Source organism: Mesoplodon bidens (assembly GCF_964165515.1).
Source record: "Mesoplodon bidens genome assembly, chromosome: 20".
In the NCBI taxonomy this organism is placed as follows: Eukaryota; Metazoa; Chordata; class Mammalia; order Artiodactyla; family Ziphiidae; genus Mesoplodon; species Mesoplodon bidens.
This window is the reverse complement of record NC_138181.1, coordinates 24,452,118-24,475,033: the sequence shown is the minus strand read 5'-3', so window position 1 is coordinate 24,475,033 and position 22,916 is coordinate 24,452,118. Positions and strand designations below refer to the sequence as shown.

The following is a 22,916-nucleotide window of genomic DNA, read 5'->3' as shown; positions in this document are numbered from 1 at the left end:
AGGATGCGAAGTGAGACCAACGGAAGACCAATGGCGCTCCTCCTGGTGGAGCTTTGAGTGTAGACCGACCGGACTGGTGGGTGGCGTGGCCACCTGCGCGGGGACGGGAGGGGGGGCTTGGAGACAGAAGCTGGAAAATGGGCTGCTCGGGCAGCAAAGTGTGCCTCTATTCTCCGTGTGCAGCAACGAGGGTAATTAGTATTTGTTTATAGTGCTTTTCTGGAAGAACGCCAGGGGCGAAGGCAGAGGTGGTCTGGCGGGAGGGGGAAACGCTTTGAGTGACAAGCCACTCTCGCCTGCAAAGGCCGGTCTTATGATCTCCGTCCGCAGCACTGCGACCCAGCTGCAGTGGGAAGCTCTGTCCGGGGCGATCCCTCCCGGGGAGGGCATTTCCAGAGAGCTTTGCATTCTGTCTTTTCCTTCCTTACACGCTGGTGGGAGGGAAACTGCCTCGTAAGAAACTGTATCTAATTGCTGTGTTTGTACAAGCATGTGTGTCTGTGCGCTTGCGGATGAGTTGCTGGTAACTTAGAAATGGTTCTCCTTGGCGAGATTGATAATTGCTTTTCTGATTCTGAAACAGCTGCCTGGTTTTCTTTGATTCATTTCTCTAACATCTCCTCAGAATGATCGCTGCTCCAACATATTATCATCCTTAGAAAATAACGTGTAACTGAGTAAAATTAATTTCATTTTGTTTTTAAAGGATTATTTTTTTCGCCGTGGCTATGTAAGAGACTTGTGTGTCTTCCTTTTAGAAGTAAAGGATTGGCCTCCTAAGGAAACTTTTCTATTTGCAGATATAGGATAAAGTTCATATAAGTGCATGTGTTTAGAACATTAGACATTTATCGTAGACTGATTAGGCCTTTATTGCCCTTGGAGGAGGAGAATGCATTATGTCTTAAGTACACCTTAGCTGAAGGGTTCTGGGATCAGCATGGCTCAAAGTAAATATTTTTAAACGGGCCATTCAGTGCCTCAAATGAATATTGCACAAGGACCTGAGAAAATACAGATTTTTGAAATGTGAATTTCCTTAACAAGGAAGGGACATCTGTGTTTTTTAACAACACAAACTGTTAGCCTAAATGATGCATATCTTGGCTTCTCAATTCTGAGTCTCATTTTCCTGGTGATAACAAATGTGTGCTTTACTGAAAGGGACCCTCTTGAAAACATGAGTAACTTGATGTGTGTTTTCCACAGCAGGAGGAAGCCCTGAAACAACACAAAACCCTATCTCAAGAACTTGTTAACCTCCGGGGAGAGCTAGGTAAGAGCTTTTTTTTCTTTCTTTTTTTTCCTTCTTCCAAGTTTTTCGGGTGGAGGGGAAAATTGTCACCGTTGGTTTTCCTCTCTGCGTGGTGTCTGGACCTGCATGCTGGCAGTGTTAGCCACTCGCTCCAGTATCTGTGCAAACACTGACTATCGACGTTGCTGTTGAATCTTGGCAGTTTGACCTCAAGTTCACAGAATTCTGGGCACTGATCTGACTAAGCCCAGCAGAGTTTCTGATGACCAAAACATTTCTTTTCCTGAAGAGGGGGACGGAATGCTTTTTGTAATTGTGTGGATTCCTGTTAGATAATTCCGTCAGGTTTTTTTGTTTCCAGAACCATCTTTTATATGAAAGAGTGGTGAGGAAATTCCCTCTCCAGTAGCAGTAAATATATTGCACTTCCTTGGGTGCTCTGTGTGTAGTGGGTATAGCATTAGAAGGCACACTCTGTGCTGAGCTTCCAGCTGGACTGGCAGTGAGAAGGACTCAGCTCCACAGGAAGCCAGGTGTCTCCCCTGCCTGTGGCACTCACCCCCCAGGGCTGCTGTTTCCAGGCCGAACTCTCTTCTAGTTCTTGTCTTTCCTGGAAGAGCCCTGGGTTGGTGCAGCAGAGACAGTGCTGCCTTTCCTACCTCAGCCTGCGTGTTGGAGTGAGCTGACTGCCTCGGGAGCCCCATGCGCTGTAGGCACCACGGCCCTAGACAGTCAGCTTCCTGCTGTAGCTTCAGCCAGGTCTGGAGCAGTTCATTGAAAGGCTGCCTTCCTTGCCCTTTGCGGTTTTCTGTGTGTGCTGAAAGCCTGTGTAGGTACGTGTATAAATAATGCAAAGGCAACAGCCAGAGTTGAAAATTATGTTCGTCTAGTTCCAGGAGAAACTGCTCGTTTTTCTTTGGACAACACCAGAGTTGAAATACTGTCAGTATAATTCGCTGGACTTGAACCCTCTTAAGTCCCCGTCCCCTACCATGCCCGGGCAAAGATCAAGTAGCCGTGAACGTGGGGTGAAGACTTCCGTCTATATTCCTCTTCTCTGTTCACCCCCCGATGCAGGGCAATGCCAGACTCCTGACTCACCCTGATACCTCGCCCTGGGCATCATTTTCTCCTGATCTCAGGAAGGACTTTTTTGGGAAGAGTAATTGTAGGACAGATGGAACTTCAGGACCCCAAAGACTTGAGAGTTCTAGGAAAACAGTTCAAGGAAACCACAGATAAGAAACAGCCTGGCTCCCGGGGATGTTTAAGGCTCTCTGCCAGGTTACTGAACGTGACTGGTGTCCTTTTGATTACCCGGATGACCAACTTAACTTGCTTTTGTCTGCGCCTTAAGTAATGTAATGGATATAGGGTTAGCAGATCAGGAGAGAGGTCTTTTTTTGTGTGTTTCAGGGTTCGCTCTAACCCGGTAGAGGTGGAGAGGAGCCTCCCTGGGGGTTCACGTTTCAGCCTCCCCCCAAGACGAGGCAGACGTGCCAAGGGAACACTGTTCTCATTCAGTCCGTTTGAATGGGGGAATCCTCTTTCCACCTTTCAGTGGATAGCGCGATTCAGTGACCTCAATGGGACCCAGGGACTCATTACCTCCCGTTAGTTACTTAGCCCGACAGGAAATAGCTGTAGCCATTTGCACGCACTCTCACCTTCCCATCTGTGATAAGGAGCCGGTGCCCCGGTGTGGCTTTACTGCTGCTCTGGGAGTGTCAGGATGCAGCGTTTGGCCCGTCCATATCATCCGGTCACCCAAGGCCACACTCTCAGGAAGTGTGGCATTACTGCTGGTGAATCAGATCGAATTGTTCACGTAACAGCGTAGAGCATTTGGGGGAAGATTTTTGGTTCCATGAGGGGAAGGGAGAGAAGCCTTCTTCTGATGGAACAGTCCAGGAAGAACGTTCTCAAAGCTGCCGGTTTCGTTGATTGTGCATGAGCTGCAATAGGAATACGTTCACACCGCAGAGTTTACAGCCCAGTTTTAGACTCTGAGGCAGTGGTTCAAAGCGGTTAGACTGTGTGGTCATACTCTCCAGGTTCAGATCTGTGGCGCTGGGTGACCTCGGGCAGGGGGCACAGAGCACACGCCTCCTGTCCCAACTTCATTCTTTGTAAAATGGCGGTAGTGTCTGCCTCAAGGGTGGCCACGAGGATTACACGAGGTAACTTGTTGCAAAGCGTCTACCACCAAGTATTAACTGCTATTAAATAGTACTTGTTAAGATGCATGCAGGTGACAGCTGTGTAGTAACTGCATTTGCTATTTTGCGAGGGCAGAGACTCTGCTGCAGAAGGGAATAGTAATTCGACTAAATATTATTAGAAATGCCTTAGGACAGGTTATGTTTGCTCTTCACGTACAAATGGAAAGGTGAGATGAGATGGATCCCTTCCTGATATGTTAGAAGCACTTGGGGTGCGGAGTCCACTGTCTGGGTGTTTGTCCATCCACTCCTGGTTAGAAGTTACCTGACTTCTTTGCGCACAGTTTGCTCACTGGTGATAGGAAGTTAATATGCGTTTTGCTGGATTGTTTTGGAGTTTGAATAAGATGATAGTGCATGTGAAGTGACTGGTCCATCACAGGCAACTCAAGAAAAGGGAGCCGCCACCATCAGTGCCATCAAAGTACCCACCTTTCCCCTCTGACATAATGGGGCATCATTGGTGTCGCTTTCCCACTGAGTAGTTTTTCTTTACCTCCTCTATGAAAATCGAGGCAAGGTTCCCAACTGCTAAGAACTGCAAAGAATAAAGGACAACTCGTAAGCTCGGGGGCACTGAAGCCCAAGTCACGTCTGCACTTTTACCTTGGGCCTCTCACCGCTGCGGCCTCTCCTGTTGCGGAGCACAGGCTCCGGATGCGCAGGCTCAGCGGCCATGGCTCACGGGCCCAGCCGCTCCGCGGCACGTGGGATCTTCCCGGACCGGGACACAAACCCGTGTCCCCTGCACCAGCAGGCAGACTCTCAACCACTGCGCCACCAGGGAAGCCCAAGTCTGCACTTTTGATCTTCAGACCTCACTGCCTCCGATATCTCCTCCCCTGACTGACTTGCCCACTGTGGTCTCACTTGTTTCCTGACAGGTGCCCTCTGCTCCCAGGTTAACCCAGCTTATTACCTCCAGCACAGCCTGTGTGTATCTGCATCTGAGCCATGCCTGCTTTGTGGAACAACATTCCATTTGCTTCTGCAAAAAACTCTTTGAAAACCCCCTCTCAGTCTCCTCAGAACCAAAGCATGAGGCTCCCTTTGCTCCAGAGAGCCCTTGATATTTTGCATTTGTGTATATACTATATCTTGTGTTCTCCTATTGTCTTCAGACAGTAAACTCTTTTTTGGTGGGGGGAGGGGGTCTTTGTTGCTGCGCATGGGCCTTCGCAAATTGCGACGAGCGGGGGCTACTCTTCGCTGTGGTGTGCGGGCTTCTCATTGCGGTGGCTTCTCTAGTTGCGGAGCACGGGCTCTAGGCACACAGGCTTCAGTAGCTGTGACACGTGGGCTCAGTAGTTGTGGCTCACAGGCTCTAGAGTGCAGGCTCAGTAGTTGTGGCACACGGGCTTAGTTGCTCCGTGGCATGTGGGATCTTCCCGGACCAGGGCTCGAACCCGTGTCCCCTACATTGGCAGGCAGATTCTTAACCACTGCACCACCAGAGAAGTCCCCAGACAGTAAACTCCTTAATTGCAGAGATCCATTCCTGCTTCCTATGAGAAAAATATATATATGCTTTCCATTTTCATGGGTAATTGATAAATATTTATGGGCATTTTAGGTTTTAAAGTTTCTTTTCTCTCTTTTTTTGGCTGCACCACATGGCTTGTGGGATCTTAGTTCCCCCACCAGGAATTGAACCTGGGCCCCTGGCAGTGAAAACATGGGGTCCTAACCACTGGACTGCCAGGGAATTCCCTAAAGTTTCTTTTTATTTAAGAACAATGTGTGAAAATTAACGAAAATTGTGGAGTGAGGGGTAAATAGCCCATAGCTCCATATTTTGGCATATTCCTTTGTTTATATGAATGTATACCACTTTGCATTCTTTTATTATTATTATTATTATTATTATTATTATTATTAAGGTATAATTTACATGCAGCGGGATGCTAATTGTTCCATCAGTTTGACAAACACACACACTCATGTAACCTACACCTTTGGGTTACGTTTCCAGTAGACCCACTTCCCCTAGAAGCAAACACTGACCTTATTTTTATCATTCGAGGTTAGTTTTGTCCATTCTGCAATAGAGTTTCATGTAAATGGAAACACACGATAAATGCTCTTTGTGTCTGGCTTCTTTCACACATAATGTTTTTGAGATCCTTCCATGTTATTGTAGATACTCTGATTTTTAAACTTATGTCAGGCACTTTCCCATTTTGCCTCATGGTCTTCATACGCTTGTGTTTAATGATCATGGTAATGCCTTTTGAGTGGATGTAGCATAATTTCACTTACCCCTTAAATAATGTCATCGTAAGGCTTCCATCGTCGGCTGTTCTTCTTACCCATTCCCATGGTTTCAACTACAACCCATAGGGTGACGACTCACAGATTTATTTTTCTAGCCCCTCCTTCCCAAGCTGTAAACACTTTTTTCCCAGTGAAGAGCTGCCTGTAGATGAGCCAGTCCAGTGTAATCAGACCTTCCTGACTCCCCAGCCCCTTGCTTTCGGAATACTCTGCAGTGTCTCCTCATTCAGACCTATTCCTCAAAGTCTGTTCATCACCTTCTGCACTGGATTATTATTCACTTACCACCCAGGCTGCCAATTAAGGTCATAACCCTCTTCCTCCATCCTCCACATGATACCAGTCTGTGTTCTAAGTGTCGCCCAGATCCATCTCTCTTCAGCATTCTGGCTGCTTCTGTACTAATGTAAGTCCTGTAATTTCTCACCTGCAGTATATCCCAGTGGTCACCTTGCCTCCAGGCCTGCTCCTCTCTTCTCCAAGTGCTACCAGGACTATACTTGTAATAAGTCTCATGTGTGTCCTCTACTGGACATCTTTAACAAACATAAGTGACTCCATTTTGGCTTTGGGAAGAAGTCCAAGCATACTAAAGTCACCGTGTGTGATGTGTCTGTAACCTTCCGGTGTAGCTTCATGGTGTCTGACCCTCATTCCCCTCTCTGCACACCTTCCTTTTCCCTCCCAAGGTCGCAGGCAAAGGCTCATTCATGCCTTGTTTGTGCCTCCTCTCTGTTTGAAAGGCTCTCTCCTCTTCCCACTATCTTTCTATTTTTGCCTCTCAAACTCCTTCTTCTTCTCATTACTTATTTTTAAAGTCTTAGCTAGAATACCTTGTCTTCAATTCAGTTTCACCCAAATCCTTCAGACAAGTGAACTGCACCTTCTACTATACCCTTCAAGTACCTTGCTCTTATAGGTATTTGTTTATAGACCTCTTTTCACAGTGCAGAGCTGTGAGCACTTCAAGGGCAAGGCCAGTATGTCCTTCATCTTTATAGCTCTACCAGCTAGTACCTTGGGCCTGGCAGTTAGTACTTCTGATGCTTAGTACTTCAGAGAATGAATGATTTTACTGCTGAGAATGGTAGCTAGGGAAGTTGGTTTTATCCTTATAATATGCTTATACTTGATGGTTTCTGTACACAGATATTTTCCTATAAACTGTTAAAAATAAGTAATAAAGTAAGATGAGCTATAATTCTCTTGAAGACATTTTACATTATGCCTGACAATCCCAGTTAATTAGGTCATTTTGAAAATGTCAGCCCTCAAAATAAATTACAGTTCAATTTAATGTTCTACATAATCCACAGCAAACATTTTACCTCTGAGATATGGAATAAATGTGTCATGCTGATTCTTTCTATGGTCATGTTGGTGTAATGGAGAGCCATAATTATGATCTTTTAGGGTTCCTACTGTATTTTTTTATTGATCTTAATCATTGGAATCACTCACATTTTTTCATCTAAATTAATGAAGAAAAAGGTAGTTTGTATTTCACAATTATTTTCTAGCCATCAGAATTAATAGCTAACTCACATCTTTTTATACATTTGTCCTGATTGTTCCTATGTCATGATACAAATGAGATTTTAACCCTTTATTCACTAAAAATTCCTGGAATTCCCATAGTAATGGTTCAGAAGACTAGTCGATTTTGCCCTCTGTATGTAAAGATGATGGGTATGGCAGCGACATTTATTGAGTGCCTACTCTTTGCTGACATCAGTGTTCATCTCTAAGTCTACTGGTTTGCATTGTATAGGTTTGCATTGTATAGGAAGGGAGGGAGGGAGGGAGGGAAGAATGAATTGAGGCTTAAAAGTTATGTAACTTTCTTAAGGTCAATAGGCTAGAAAAGCAAAGCACCTGGATAAAAACCTAGGATGGCTAGACCACCAAACTCCTGTTAATTACAAAAAAAGAAACCATGGTGAAACTGTTGGAAAGATGGGGAAATCATGTGATATAAACACTAGTTTGCATTGATAACTACTCTGGGGATCTTCTTATTCAAGTCAAGAGTTCAAGAAGTATTATTAGGTTAAAATATCTTGTTATTATGTACTAGGAAAAAGTGACTTGGCTCTGCCTAAAGCAGTGTACACGTTGTCTAATCAACACTTGACTGTGTCTGTGAACTAACCTCCCTTCACGCCTTTATGGAATGTGTTCATTCTTTCACTAGGTTTGTGTACAGTTATGGTTTAACAAGGTTGTATATTTAGAGTAATTTTAAAACTCTTTACAGTTAAGCCACTTTTGAGTTGCAGAATTCCAGAAGTGATTTTTGAAGTGGGCTTTAATGAAAAATCTATTAATATGTAATGAAAACCAACCGTATGCCAAAACAATTCTTTATCTCACTGAGTTGTTTGAAGATGGAGTTGATTCCGTCTTAAACTTGGCTTGTTCTTTTTCTATCCTTGTCTGTCTGTCCTAAATTTAGACTTTGGCTGGCTGTCTCTATAAGTGAAAGGTTAGGTTCTTTCACCTGTATAGATGCACAATATCACCAAGTGTGTCTATTCTGAAAGCCTATTGAGTCTTCTTCCTTGTCCTGGTCTTTTCCCTCACTTGTCCTTGTCCAGTTTTGATATGTTCGGTTTTTCTTGATTTAATGTAATTTGTCTAGAATGGTGGTTCTCAAACTTCACTATGTAATAAAATAGGCCAGATTAAAACTGCAGATTCCCGGTTCTGACTCTGGTGGCTTGGGATGGAGGCGTCCACTTATAATGATCATCCAGGTGACTCTGATGCAGGTGCTCCCTGGGCCACACTTTGACAGCACACTAGCTGTCCAGAATGTTGTTCGTTTAATGTAAAAAATATGTGTATGTAAGACTTAAGTGAGCAGAGTAAGAGAATAAAACCAAATAGCTCTGGGCTTCCCTGGTGGTGCAGTGGTAGAGAGTCCGCCTGCCGATGCAGGGGACGCGGGTTCGTGCCCTGGTCCGGGAAGATCCCACATGCCGCGGAGCGGCTGGGCCCATGAGCCATGGCCGCTGAGCCTGCGCGTCCGGAGCCTGTGCTCTGCAACGGGAGAGGCCACAACAGTGAGAGGCCTGCATACAGCAAAAAAAAAAAAAAAAAAACCAAATAGCTCTAACTGAACTGAGTCCATTCTTGTACATAGGCTTCCGAATCATATGCGTACCAGTAACTTTGGGTTTTTTTGTTGTTTGTTTTGTTTTTTTTTAAATTCCAGGTGGCTTTTTAAAATTAATTAATTAATTTGGTTGCATCAGGTCTTAGCCGCAGCTCTAGGGCTCCTTAGTTGTGGCTCACCGGCTCCTTAGTTGCAGCTCGCCGGCTCCTTAGTTGTGGCATGCAAACTCTTGGCAGCATGCGTGTGGGATCTAGTTCCTGGATGGATCAAACCGGGGCCCCCTACATTGGGAGCGTGGAGTCTTAACCACTGCACCACCAGGGAAGTCCCTGCCTACCGGTAACTTTGACCTGCCCTTTTGAACCTTGCCCCCTAAACATGAATCATCAGGGAGGGGACACAGAATAGTATCAGACTCACCTGTTCATTAATATTAAATTTATTCTTTTGATTGAAATGTGATTTCCTTAAAGTCTTAACTTACTTTCCTCAGGCCTGAAGCTTAGAACATTTATGCCGGGTTATTCAGCCAGGCTTTTGACTCAGATCCACTTTCCAGCCTAAGTGTTTTGATTGGTCCATGGAACGTTTGCTGTTGTGACTATGAGAGCATCTGTTGTGCAGCATGTTGTTGGCCAGTGACTAAGCTGAAAAACAGCAAAGCCTTTGCAGACTTTTATTGGCAGGGAGAACCCAGGGCTCCGTGGAGGCCCAGCTGGCACCTATGTACTAAGATCTGTGACTGGGCCAGACCGTCATCCCACATGTGAATAAGATTTCATCAGGACTAATCAGTGTAGGGAGAAAAAAGATCATTTTCTTACCTGACTCACTTTGCAGTCTCTCTAGCTTGCACAAGATAATTAAGCCCTATTATTCTGAGGTGCCCATTGTATGACTGCATGAACTTCTCTCTTAATGCACCTCAAGTTGAGAAAACAGCCTCTTGGATCAGGTTGTTCCGTGTTCTGTACTATAGAACCTGCACTGAGAAGGGCTGAGCGGATTGAGTTCTAGACCCGGTTCTGCCACGTCCGTCCCCTCTATAGTCTAGTAAAGTGAGATTTAAGATAATACCTATGTTATTAACTCAAGACATGACTGTATTCTGTTACATGGAATAATAAATACGAGAGCACTTTGTAAAGTCTGAACTGAGTTTTAAAGGGAAGGTGGTATTATTTATCGGAGAATGGATTTGACGTTGCAGTTGGTTTGTGAAAGTAAATTCCTAGTAAGTTGTGATTAGTGGAAGCCTTTTGAAATCAGTTCTTGTCAATTCATATAATGCCCAAGAGCAATCTGAAAGCTATTTATAGCTAATTTCGAAATTCAGAAAGAGACCGTTGTCTCTCTCACATGTCTGCCAAATTTTGTGGTCTTGTGAAAAAGCAGGACCTTTGGGGAGCAAAACCTGGGGCTTTTATGAGGAGATGACCATCCCACAGACAGTCTGTGAAGATTCACTGCACAAAATAGAGCGCTCTTTCACTTTATCCTCACCCAACTGTAAGGCTAGCAGAGTAGGTGGTATTTAGTCCTACCTGGCGTATCAGGAAACGGATCTGCAGAAGTTGGAAATGCTTGTTGTTGATAGTCTAGGTCCCTGCCCTTCTGTTGTTCTCTGGGCACCAGCCTCTCCACAAAGTAGCATTTTACTTTTTAAAAAGGGCTTCTTGGTTACTTTGTTCAGGTATATTATCTCCAATTTGAAGCAGATTAGACCCCAGTTTAAGAGAGTTACCAACATGGTCACCTGCCCTGGAAGTGTGTCACGAGCAGATTTCCCTTCAGAGAATAATACTATGAAATAATCGTGCTACTATGATAGAAGGTTATGTCGCCATTTATGGTTCTGGGGTTGGGGTACAGGAGAAGTAACGTAAGATAGATATTTGTTTCCCCTTCCTTTTATACACAGGTGGTAGAGTATTATACATGCTGTTCTGCACCTTGTTTTCTGCTTAGCATTTCTTAAAGATCAATACACAGAGAACTTCCTCAATATTTTTTCAAATAGCTGTAAAATTATTTTTTGGAAACTATTCCATTATATAGATATACCGTAATTAATTTAACCAGTTTCTTCATGGTGGACATTCAGTTGTTTGTAATGTTTTGTTCTTACAAAAAATGCTCTAGTGAATAGCTTCATATGTCCCTCATTTTATATGTGTGGGAGTATGTCCCACACATATATTCTTAATAGTGGAATTTCTGGGTCAGAGGAGTATGCAGAGAAAATATCAGACAAACCCAAATTGAGGGACATTCTGTAAAATGCCTGACTTCAAAATTGTCAAGATGATGAAAAGCAAGGAAAGACACATTCACAGATCAGAGCAGATAAGGGAAATGTGATGAGTAAATGCAAGTGGCTATCTTGGGCTGGAGCCTAGAACAGAAAGAAAGGACAAAGCTTGGAGTTTAGTTAATATTAGTGTGCCAGTAAAATTATTTCTTAGTTTCGACAAATGTCCTGTCATAATATATGATATCAGCATTAGGGGAAACTGGGAGAGAGGTATCCGGGAACTATTCTATCCTTACGAGTTTTATGAAAATCTAAAAATATTCTAAAAAAGTTTATTCTTAAAAAGGTGGGGGGCATTAGTAGAAAAACTGGGGAAATTGGAATAAAGTCTGTAGTAGAGTTCATAGTATTGCTTCAACGTTAAAACCTTCGTATTGACAAATGTCCTGGCTTTACATAAGATGGTAACATTTGGGGAACCTAGGTGAAGGGTATACGGGAGCTCTTGGTACCGTCTCTTTGTACCTTTTCTATCAATCTAATAAAATTATTCCACAATTATAAGTTGTTTTTTTAAAAAGCATGTCTGCCCTGAGAAGTGTGTGCTGTTAAAGAAAGGGATGGAGGGGTGCCCAGAAATAAAAGCAGGTGAGGTGCCCGGAGAGAGAGGCTGAGAGAGACCCAGAGGAGGCAGGAGAGGCTGGACCGGACACCTACCTCATTGCCCTCCTGGATGGTGCGGAGAAGGGAACCCTGCTCAAGGAAGGGCTGGCACTCACAGCAGGCCTGCTGGAAGTGTCTAGGGAGAGTGTGGGTGTACAGCTGGGGAATGAAGTCATCTTGCTTTCCTGTTTGTCTCTTCTTTCTGTCATGAACTCTTGTATGGCATCGTGAAACTTTGCATGATCTTCTGAGTAACCTTACCTCCCTAGTTTTCTTTTTCTTTTTTCTCTTCCATATTTTATGTCCAATTTAGATAAAATTATGTCCAATTTAGATAAAATTTAGATAAAATTCTTTTTTCTCTTCCATATTTTATGTCCAATTTAGATAAAATTACCTAAAAGTTGGAGAAATTCTATTGCATATAATGCCAAGAACAGTAGTATTAGAAAGTGAAGCTTTGGGGTGGATGTGTACCCTATCCTCATGTGTGTATGTGTGTGTGTGTGTGTGTGTGTGTGTTTACCTTCTTTGAATACTAGACGAGCAGTGCATCTTTGTAACTGTCACATTGTGTCATGGACACCCCTCCCCACCAAGCATGTCTTTGTGGACTCTTCAGACACATTTGAATCATTTTGGCAAAGCTAGCAATAATAACAGTCACATTTGTTGCATACTTAACTCTGGTCAGGCACCGGCCAAGCGCTTCACATATATTTTATTTAATCCTGCAGGGAAGGCACTAGTATTAGCGCCACTTTAAAAATAAGGAAGTTCAGGCTTAGAAAGCTTAAGTCATTTGCTCAAATCACATAGCAGGTAAGTGGTGTGGCTGAGATTTGAACCTAAGTGTTTAGCTCTGTTCTGTTAAGACATTTATGTTCCCGAGAATTAAAGTATTTCTAGTTGTCTCATGACGAAACCTGCTACTCAGATATAAAAATTAAGAAAGCCGTGTATCATTTCAAAAGAATACTAACAATTTAGGGCCATGGTTGTGTAATGTTTTTCATTGTAAACAGTACATTTATCAGTCACCAAAGGGAAATCGGTCTCCATGAGATGGAAATAATAAAAATCTGACCTCTTCCTCTTAGGAAAGGCCACCAGGACCAATGAGGTAATGGCTGTACTTCAGTCCTGGGGAAAAGTGCTAAAGGACCCAGGACGAAGCCAGTTCTCTTCTCAAGGTTATATTTGATTCTGGCATTGGGCCTTCTGTAGATGTCATCCAAATAATCGAAAAGGAGAAATTTCAAGCATTTCACCACTTGTGAAATATTTTTTCCTTGCTTAGTTATCCATGTTTTAAACTGTCAGGGGAGCGTCTCTCTGTTTTTCCTGTTCTGTCCTTGGCCTCGAATTCTTCTAAGGCCTGGTTCATCTCAGGTTGAAATGTCAACTTCCAGCTTGTAACGTGGCCTTATGTTTTAGGGCTGATCTTTTTTTTTTTTTTTTTGCGGTACACGGGCCTCTCACTGCTGTGGCCTCTCCCGTTGCGGAGCACAGCCTCCGGACGCGCAGGCATAGCGGCCATGGCTCACGGGCCCAGCCACTCCGCGGCATGTGGGATCTTCCCAGACCGGGGCATGAACCCGTGTCCCCTGCGTCGGCAGGCGGACTCTCAACCACTGCACCACCAGGGAAGCCCAGGGCTGATCTTGTAAATGAGTTGGTTTCTTTCTTTTGCTTCTTAATTCTGAAAACTCTGTCTCTCATTTTAATTAATAGATTGCTGGAGAGGGCTTCTGCATTTTCCCAATATGGGCACAAAAATGATAATCCATCAATTTTTCTGCAGGTAGCGGTCTCTTTGGTGTCCTTTGTCACAGACATGCTTTTAAAAATTGCCTAATAGAATGATTAAAACAGCAAGGACAAAAGGACTACTTTGTAGTCTGTGGATTTTGCATCCTTGCGCTAACTTCATGAAAACAGGATCGCCTAACACTGTGCGAAAACTCTGCTTGGCCCGAATTCTGAAAGATTCATGTTTGATTTTGGCTGTCTTGGGTGTTTGATTAATTGACTGAGAGTGAATGGAATTCTGGAGAATAAGCAAGGAAGAGACAAAACTGAGAACAGAAGTAAGAGCCCAGGTGGCATAGAAATTGCTCCTAAATTGAAATAAGTACAAGGAAAAGGCCAAGACTGAAACCCCAGGCTGGCGTCCCCGACTCTCCCCACGAGTGTGTCCAGCCATCAGGGGTGCTGAGAACCCTTGATACAGCGTTGACATGTGTGTCCTTTAGAAAAGTATTTCATGAGTCTTTATGCCAGATAAGTGCTTCCCCAGGAGCCCAGGCCCGTTAGCTCAAAGTAGAGCCATTTGTGTGAGGGATCACTTCAGCCCAGCTGTTCCTGCACAGCTGCAGGCTGATGTCACCACCTGGGGCCGGGCCTGCCTTGGGACTGTTGTCCTAACAGCAGTAACCACCGCTGCCCCGTCCGACCCATTTTTTTTCCCTGTACCCTTCCTTCCCTCCTGTCCTCCCATTACCTCTCTGCACAGTGGCCAAGAAAATCAAACACTATTTAAGCTTCTTTAAAAAAAAAAAAAAAAAAGAGGAAACACCCTGTCCGGCCGCCAGTGTGAGAGGACTTCCATCTATCCTTTTTGATTTTAAAGTTATACAGTTACACATTCAGACTGACAGTCTTTGATTACAAGCAGATGTGTTGAAATCCGGCAGGTGTAGCATACTGCTAACTTCTCCACGGAAGCTCTTCTAGTTTTTGGTTCACTTAGACATTTTATCTCAGATATGAGCATTCAGATGAGACAGAATTTTTTGTTTTGTTTTTTACTTTGCTGTTATCTGAAATCCTGAGGGAATTAAGTCAGAAGGCTGTGTGAAATCAAGATTTCTCTGACTAGAAAAGCTATTCTGATGCCTTTATTGACTGCTCGCAAATAGTTTTCTACTGCCTTCTTTCATATAGAGCTGTAACATGGAATTCACACAAGGAGGCTTGTGGCCCTATCATTTTATTTGTATTATTTTGGAAAGGCAGTGGAAGCGAATATGTTTCCTTCTTTGGCTAACGTTTGCCTTCGTGAATCACTTTTTCCTCCTTTGATAAATAAGTAGTGATCTGAGGAGGGTATTCTGTAGCAATCAGCATGGCCATTATCTTTTAATAAATTCTTTTAAAGAAAAAAATAACTTCCCAAACAGAGTCCCAAAGGCCTGAGTTGTCGGTGATGTTGATGATCTCTATAATCTGGTCTGCATCTGCCTTGTTGAGTCTTCTCTCCAACTTGTCTGCCTTGGGAATGTTCTAGTTCCCAAGGTGCACTGTGCAGGCTCCCCGTTGCTCATCGTGGAATACAGTTTTTACCCTCGATATCAGGGTAGTAGTTCTTGCTTTGTTTTTGCCTTTACTGTTAGTTCAGTAAACATTTGTGGGTTTATTTGAATGTTAAGGGTTCTCTTTAGCAGACACTATGCTTGTCATTATTTCAATATGACTTATTTTACTTCTGAAGGCATACTGATATGGGACAAGTATGGGCTGGTATTTCTACTGCCATGTGGCATATTCCCAAGAAAACAAGTTACATCATTGCCCGAAATTCACCCCAGGAGCCAGCCAACTTCCCACTCCTTAGGTCAGAATAATCATTGATCTAAACTCTCCTCTTGTCCTCCCTAAAACAATCGTTTTCCTTCCACTACTCCAGAAGTACATATTCCTTACCAAAAGAGACATAAGGATTCCTTTATCATAAGCAGACTTACCAGTACCCATTTTGCATGAATCCATGGGCGCTCTGGGGTGCTGAGAACATGCATCCTCCTTACAGAGTAGCACGCCTTTCCCCCATATCTAACATCAGTACAGGAAGCCTGCAAAAGTCCAAAGTCGGGCTTCCCAAGAAATGATAGAGCTCTTTCAGGATTTTTAAAAAATTTTTATTGGCATATAGTTGATTTACAATGTTGTGTTAGTTTCCAGTGTACAGCAAAGTGAATCAGTTATATATATACATATATCCACTCTTTTTTAGATTCTTTTCCCATGTAGGCCATTCCAGAGTATTGAGTAGAGTCCCCTGTGCTATACAGCAGGTTCTTATCAGTTACCTATTTTATATATAGTAGTGTATATATGTCAGTCCCAATCTCCCAGTTTATCCCTCCCCCACCATCCCCTGATAACCATAGATTTGTTTTCTACATCTGTGACTACTTCTGTTTTGTAAGTTCATTTGTACCCTTTTTTTTTCACATTCCACATATAAGCGATATCATATGATATTTATCTTTCTGTGTCCTACTTCACTCAGTATGACAATCTCTAGGTCCATGCATGTTGCTGCAGATGGCATTATGTCATTCTTTTTTATGGCTGAGTAATATTCCATTGTATATATGTACCACATCTTCTTTATCCATTCCTCTGTTGATGGACACTTAGGTTGCTTCCATGTCTTGACTATTGTAAATAGTGCTGCAATGAACATTGGGGTGCATGTATTTTTTGAATGGTGGTTTTCTCCAGGTATATGCCCAGGAGTGGGATTACTGGGTCATATGGCAGTTCTATATTTAGTTTTTATTTATTTATTTATTTATTTATTTATTTTATTTTTGGCTGCCTTGGGTCTTCGTTGCTGCACACGGGCTTTCTCTAGTTGCGGTGAGCGGGGGCTACTCTTTGTTGCGCTACAAGTGCTTCTCATTGCAGTGGCTTCTTTTGTTGCAGAGCCTGGGCTCTAGGCACATGGGCTTCAGTAGTTGCAGTACACAGGCTCAGTAGTTGTGGCTCACGGGCTCTAGAGCGCAAGCTCAGTAGTTGTGGCTCACGGGCTTAGTTGCTCCAAGGCATGTGGGATCTTCCCGGACCAGGGCTCAAACCCGTGTCCCCTGCATTGGCAGGCGGATTCTTAACCACTGTGACACTAGGGAAGTCCTATATCTAGTTTTTTAAGGCACCTCCATACTGTTATCCAGTAGTGGCTGTACCAATTTACATTCCACCAACAGTGTAGGAGGGATCCCTTTTCTCCACACCCTCTCCAGCATTTATTGTTTGTAGGCTTTTTAATGATGGCCATTCTGACCAGTGTGAGGTGATACCTCATTGTAGTTTTGATTCTCATTTCTCTAATAATTAGTGGTGTTGAGCATCTTCATGTGCCTACTGGCCATCTGTATGTCTTCTTTGGAGAAATGTCTATTTAGATCTAGCAAGTGGGGGCCATTCTTCGTTGCAGTGCATGGGCTTCTCATTGCAGTGGCTTTTCTTGTTGTAGAGCACAGGCTGTAGGCGTGCGAGCTTCAGTAGTTGTGGCACACGGGCTTAGTTGTTCCACGGCATGTGGGATCTTCCCGGAGCAGGGCTCAAACCCGTGTCCCCTGCATTGGCAGGCAGATTCTTAACCACTGTGCCACCAGGGAAGTCCCCTTCTGCCCATTTTTTGATTGGGTTATTTGGGTACTTTTGATATTGAGCTGCATGAGCTGTTTGTGTATTTTAGAGATTAATCCCTTGTTGGTTGCTTCATTTGCATATATATTCTCCCATTTCTTTCAGGATTTATTATAGTCTGTGTGGGTATGTGTTTATGTGCAAGTTCTGCAAGGTGTTGTTAGTACTTCTGTTTTTGGTAGTGGTAGTGAAGAGTTAGGATGCTCTGATTTTATGTTTATCAAATTACTTTGCCTTTTAAAAATGTTAACCTTTCAATATATTTGCATTGTATTGTAGCTTCTCAATGTATTTTTCCTAAAGTTTTTATGTTCTGGTGATTTGTGTTCAATATATTCTAGTATTTTGTTTTTATTACTGTATTTTTGAAGTAACGAGTTTAAATTGGCTCCAACTGCATACAAGCTTAAAGTCTATTTATTGCTTCTCTCTGGTCTTACCTGCTCCTACATCTCGGCTGCCTCCTCTAGTGCCTGGCCTGCCTTAGAGATGCCTCAGCCAATCAGAGTCTCCTCTCGTTACAGCCCCTGCACTGATTGGTCACCATGTGAAAGGGTGCACTTCACTTGGGAACCTGGCTGTGCTCAAGGACTTCTCTTACTGCATGATAGACAGTTGACGTTTTGCTGCCAGAGACCACTTCCTCTCATTCCCTTTTATCGTTCACTTCTATACTATTATGTTTGAAAATCTGGTCCTGAGAGAATCGAGTACTCTGAGAGCCCTGTGTTTATGCTTCCAGAGTCATCACATCTGTGTGTGAATGTTATGAATTGAGGACATTTAGCAGGTTAAGTGTAATTTTCCCTTTTCTTTTTCCATCTCTTTTCAGTCACTGCTTCAACCACCTGTGAGAAGTTAGAAAAAGCCAGGAATGAGTTACAAATAGCTTATGAAGGATTTGTCCAGAAGCTAAACCAGCAGCACCAGACTGATCTAACAGAGCTGGAGAATCGGCTTAAAGAATTTTACACCGGGGAGTGTGAAAAGCTTCAGAATATCTACATCGAAGAAGCAGAGAAGTACAAAACTCAGTTACAGGAGCAGGTCTGTGCCATCAGAACCTGAGCATGTGCTTGGCCATGGCTATTAATTTGAATTCTAACTGTTGTCTGATGATGGCCTTCCTTTGATGCCCTTCTCTTTGTTGGACATCCCTGGATGAACTTCTTTAGATTTTAAATAAATGAAAAGTTTTTTAAATTAAATTTTTTATGATCAAAGCAATGTACATACGTTGAGCGAAAGATCAGAAGAGAAAAAGAAAAGATAAAATTTAAAACAACCCTTTAGAAAAAAAGTTTTAATTGAAGTATAGCTGTACAAGATTATATGTTACAGGTGTACGATATAGTGATTCACAATTTTTAAAGATTATAACTCTATTTATAGTTATTATAAAATATTGGCTGTGCTCCCCATGTTGTACAATATCCTTGTAGCTTGTTTTATACCTAATAGTTTGTACCTCTCACTCCTCCACCCCTATCTTGCCCCTCCCCCTTCCCTCTCCACACTGGTAACCACTAGCTTGTTCTCTATATCTGTGAGTCTCCTTCTTTTCTGTTCACTAGTTTGTTGTATTTTTTAAATTCCACGTACAAGTGATATCATACAGTATTTGTCTTTCTCTGTCTTATTTCACTTAGCATAATGGCTCTCCAAGTCTATCCATTTTGCTGCAAATGGAAAATGTCATTCTTTTTTATGGCTGAGTAGTGGTCCATATATATATATATATATATATATATATATATATATAGTGTATCACATTTTCTTTATGCATTCATCTGTTGATGGACATTTAGTTTGCTCCCATATGTTGATAATTATAAATAATGCTATGAACATTGAGGTGCATGTATCTTTTCAAATTAGCGTTTTTGTTTCTTTTTGGATATATTTTAAAAAATAAAACATCCCTTTATCCTACTACCTAGAAATAATCCCTTTGCAAACATTCTGGTGCTGCTAAAACATTGGCTTGCATTTCTTCTTCTTTTTTTAAAATGGCTCTTGTTTAATAACTTGTATTTTTCACTTAATGGTATGTCTTAAACCTCTCTTTAATTTCCTTGTTCCCATTTAAAATCAGTTTTTCATTTAGCTGATATTTACACAGTGCCAACTATATGCCAGGCATGTGCCAGGGACCGAGAATATAGAGGCCAACATGACAGGTGTAGAGCTTATACGGTCCTGTCACCATAGGACGTATCCTCGTTCCGTATGGTGGACTCAGCCCTTTCCATCCATGGACCCTGGAGAGCTGCGTGTTGTGTTCCTGAGGCAGGGTGGACTGGAGCACAGGGACTGGCAAACCCCAGTTGCGTTGTTCTTTACATGTGTCTGATAGGCCTTAGACTTGAATGTGTCAGATTTCCTAATGCTGCTGCTTATTATTCACCTTAGGACTTTTTATTGGTAAACTGTTGTTTTGTTTTGGTTTTTTTTCTTATAGTTTGACAACTTAAGTGCTGCCCATGAAACCTCAAAGTTGGAAATTGAAGCAAGCCACTCAGAGAAAGTAGACTTGCTAAAGAAGGCCTATGAAACCTCCCTTTCAGGCAAGAATGCTTTTTTCTATTGAAATAGAATAAGAGCTAGTGGAACAGCGTGATATGTTTTAAAACGGAAATGATTCATAACTTTCCCCTCTAGAGAATACCCTGTGGTATTCCGTTTGGAGTGTTTTTTGGTTTCTTTTTGCATTGTTCATTGTGAGGAGATCCCCTTTCCCCTAAGGATGCAAATAATAGTTTGTTTTAAATGCCAGGCTTTTAGGAAATATAGTTTTGGGGTTTTTTTAATTTATTTTTTGGCTTTGTTGGGTCTTCATTGCTGCTGGGCTTTCTCTAGTTGCGGCGAGCAGGGGCTACTCTTTGTTGCAGTGTGCAGGCTTTTCACTGCGGTGGCCTCTCTTGTTGCAGAGCACGGGCTCTAGGTGCATGGGCTCAGTAGTTGTGGCACGTGGGCCCAGTAGTTGTGGGAAGTCCCCAGGGAAGTCCCCCTTTTAGGAAATAGAATGAATTTTTAAGGAACTTTAGGGCCCCTTTGGTAATAGTTGTGCTTGACCACTTCAGATCCTGGGAAGTTGAAAGTGTCAGTTTATATCCTGACCATGGTGAAGGATCCATGCCAGGCACTTCTGCATACCAGCACTGCTGTGAAATGTAGATGGCATTTTTTGAATAAAAGGATGTGTTTTAGGGGCTTCCCTGGTGGCACAGTGGTTGAGAATCCGCCTGTCAATGCAGGGGACATGGGTTCGTGCCCCGGTCCGGGAAGAATTCCACATGCCGTGGAGCGGCTGGGCCCGTGAGCCATGGCCACTGAGCCTGCGCGTCCGGAGCCTGTGCTCCGCAACGGGAGAGGCCACAACAGTAAAGATGTGTTTTATTATTTCATCATGATTGGAAGGGTTGAAATAAAAGGAAAAGAATAGAAGCCATTTTTTTACAGAAGATAAGTGCCCATGTAGCTGAAGTTGTTACACCGAACCCATTGCATCTACAGAGAAACATATGGACACGTGGTGAGAACTGACCCTGTGAACTTTGTCAAGGGCCTTCTCATCAGAAAAACAGACTTGTTGTGTGAGGCCAGAGATGAGAACATGTAAAGGTGGCTGGCCCAGGGTGGATGTTGGGTAAACATTGTTTGTCTTCCTTCCTGCTGGAGATGGGTTTGAGACTTCTGTTTGGTTCGTGAAGGGCAATTGGAACAGAGCACGGGGCCTCCTGACCAGGAGTCTGAAGGCCGGTGTTTGACCGGCCCCGGCCCCATTCCCCGCAGGCGTGCTCTTTGTTCCCTGAGGTCTTTTGGCCTCTCTGGGCCTCTATGTTCTCATTCATAAAATGGGAATTATCTGCCCTACTCACCTCATGGGCTAATTTGAGAACAAGTAGTTTAATTTGTACAAAAGCGCCATAGAAATATAAAGTAACATAGGCGCAGTGCCTCATAATCTGCTGTTGTATCCGTGTGCTACAATGACTGTAGTATACAGTGACCTCGTAGGATGTTATTGACTCAAAAAAAATCACTTCCAGAGATCAAGAAAAGCCATGAAATGGAAAAGAAATCACTTGAGGATTTGCTTTACAAGAAACAGGAATCGCTAGAGGTAGGTAAATCTCAATCACCACCACCCCTCCTGCCCACCTCCCCATCATCATTCTTGAGGCTTGTGTGGTTTGGGTACCTTTCTGTGCACATTTGCAATGTTTCTGGTGCCTGCTTGTTTACTTATGTTCCACATTTCACTGTTTGTGTTTTAGAAACAAATCAGTGGTTTGAAGAGTGAAAATGACACTTTAAATGAAAAGTTGAAATCAGAAGAACAAAAAAGAGTGTCAAGAGAGAAAGCAAATTTAGTAAGTTGTGTATGCTCCCCCATCACTAATGAATTTTTCTTCTGCTTAGCTGTCAGAGTCAGTTAAGTGTTCAGCAGCTAGAGAAATAGTATGGGTTTGGAATCTTTTTCATATCTTGCAGTATGATTTTTAAACTGTACAAAGTGGCTGCTTTGGTTACTGGTGTCTTTCTTTTTAATTCTAAAAACTGACACAGGGGCTTCCCTGGTGGCGCAGTGGTTGAGAGTCTGCCTGCTGATGCAGGGGACACGGGTTCGTGCCCCGGTCCGGGAGGATCCCACATGTCACGGAGCGGCTGGGCCTGTGAGCCATGGCCACTGAGCCTGTGCGTCTGGAACCTGTGCTCCGCAACGGGAGAGGCCGTAACAGTGAGAGGCCCGTGTACCACACACACACACACAAAAAACTGACATAACAGCTGAAATCCAATATACTGCAAGTGATCTAAGCTAATACCTATAGGAAGACAGGAAAACTATCAATTAGGGTCAAGGTTTTATGTAAAGACTTCATTTTTTAATTAACTTGCTATATTGAGATATAATTTACATACCACGATATTCACCCTTCTAAAATATACAATTCAGCGGTTCACAAGTTATACCTTGGTCACCAGGATCTAATCACAGAACGCTTTTATCACCCACCCCCCAAAAGACACCCTGCACCCTTTAGCAGTCATTCCCCATTTCCCCCCCAAACTCCCTAACCCTACGGGATCACCAGTCTTCTTTCTGTTTCTATCCATGTACCTGTTCTAGAGATTTCATTGACATGAAATTGTGCTATATGCAGCTTTTTGCGTCAGCTTCTTTCCCTCAGCTTATGTTCTCAAGGTTCGTGCATATTGTAGCAGGTACAGACATTTCATTCCTTTTGATGGCTGAACAATATTTCATTGTATGGATAATCCTCACTTTTTAAAAAGTTGTTTATTTATGGATGGCTGTGTTGGGTCTTCGTTGCTGTGTGCGGGGCTTTCTCTAGTTGTGGCGAGCGGGGGCTACTCTTCCTTGCTGTGCGCGGCCTTCTCATTGCGGTAGTGTCTCTTGTTGCGGAGCACGGGCTCTAGGCGCACAGGCTTCAATAGTTGTGGCATGCAGGCTCAGTAATTGTGGCTCATGGGCTTCGTTGCTCCGTGGCATGTGGGATCTTCCTGGACCAGGGATTGAACCCGTGTCCTCTGCATTGGAAGGCGGATTCTTAACCAGTGCACCATCAGGGAAGTCCAGTCCTCACTTTTGAAAACTACAAATTTCTCTGGTAAACTCAACTTTCTCTTGCAACTTGTATCCTTACTCCTCTGCATCCCCCC

At 43.2% G+C, this 22,916-nt stretch overlaps 1 protein-coding gene across 1 annotated transcript in view; it reads left to right on the top strand.

Moving 5' to 3' along the window:
* Positions 1-22,916, top strand: part of MTUS1 (microtubule associated scaffold protein 1) — a 156,324-nt gene that overhangs the window by 127,852 nt on the left and 5,556 nt on the right. The window contains 5 exon segments of the mRNA XM_081220690.1: positions 1,210-1,276; positions 18,058-18,272; positions 19,687-19,792; positions 21,278-21,351; positions 21,506-21,601. Of these exon segments, the coding sequence (XP_081076816.1) occupies positions 1,210-1,276; positions 18,058-18,272; positions 19,687-19,792; positions 21,278-21,351; positions 21,506-21,601 (558 nt within the window).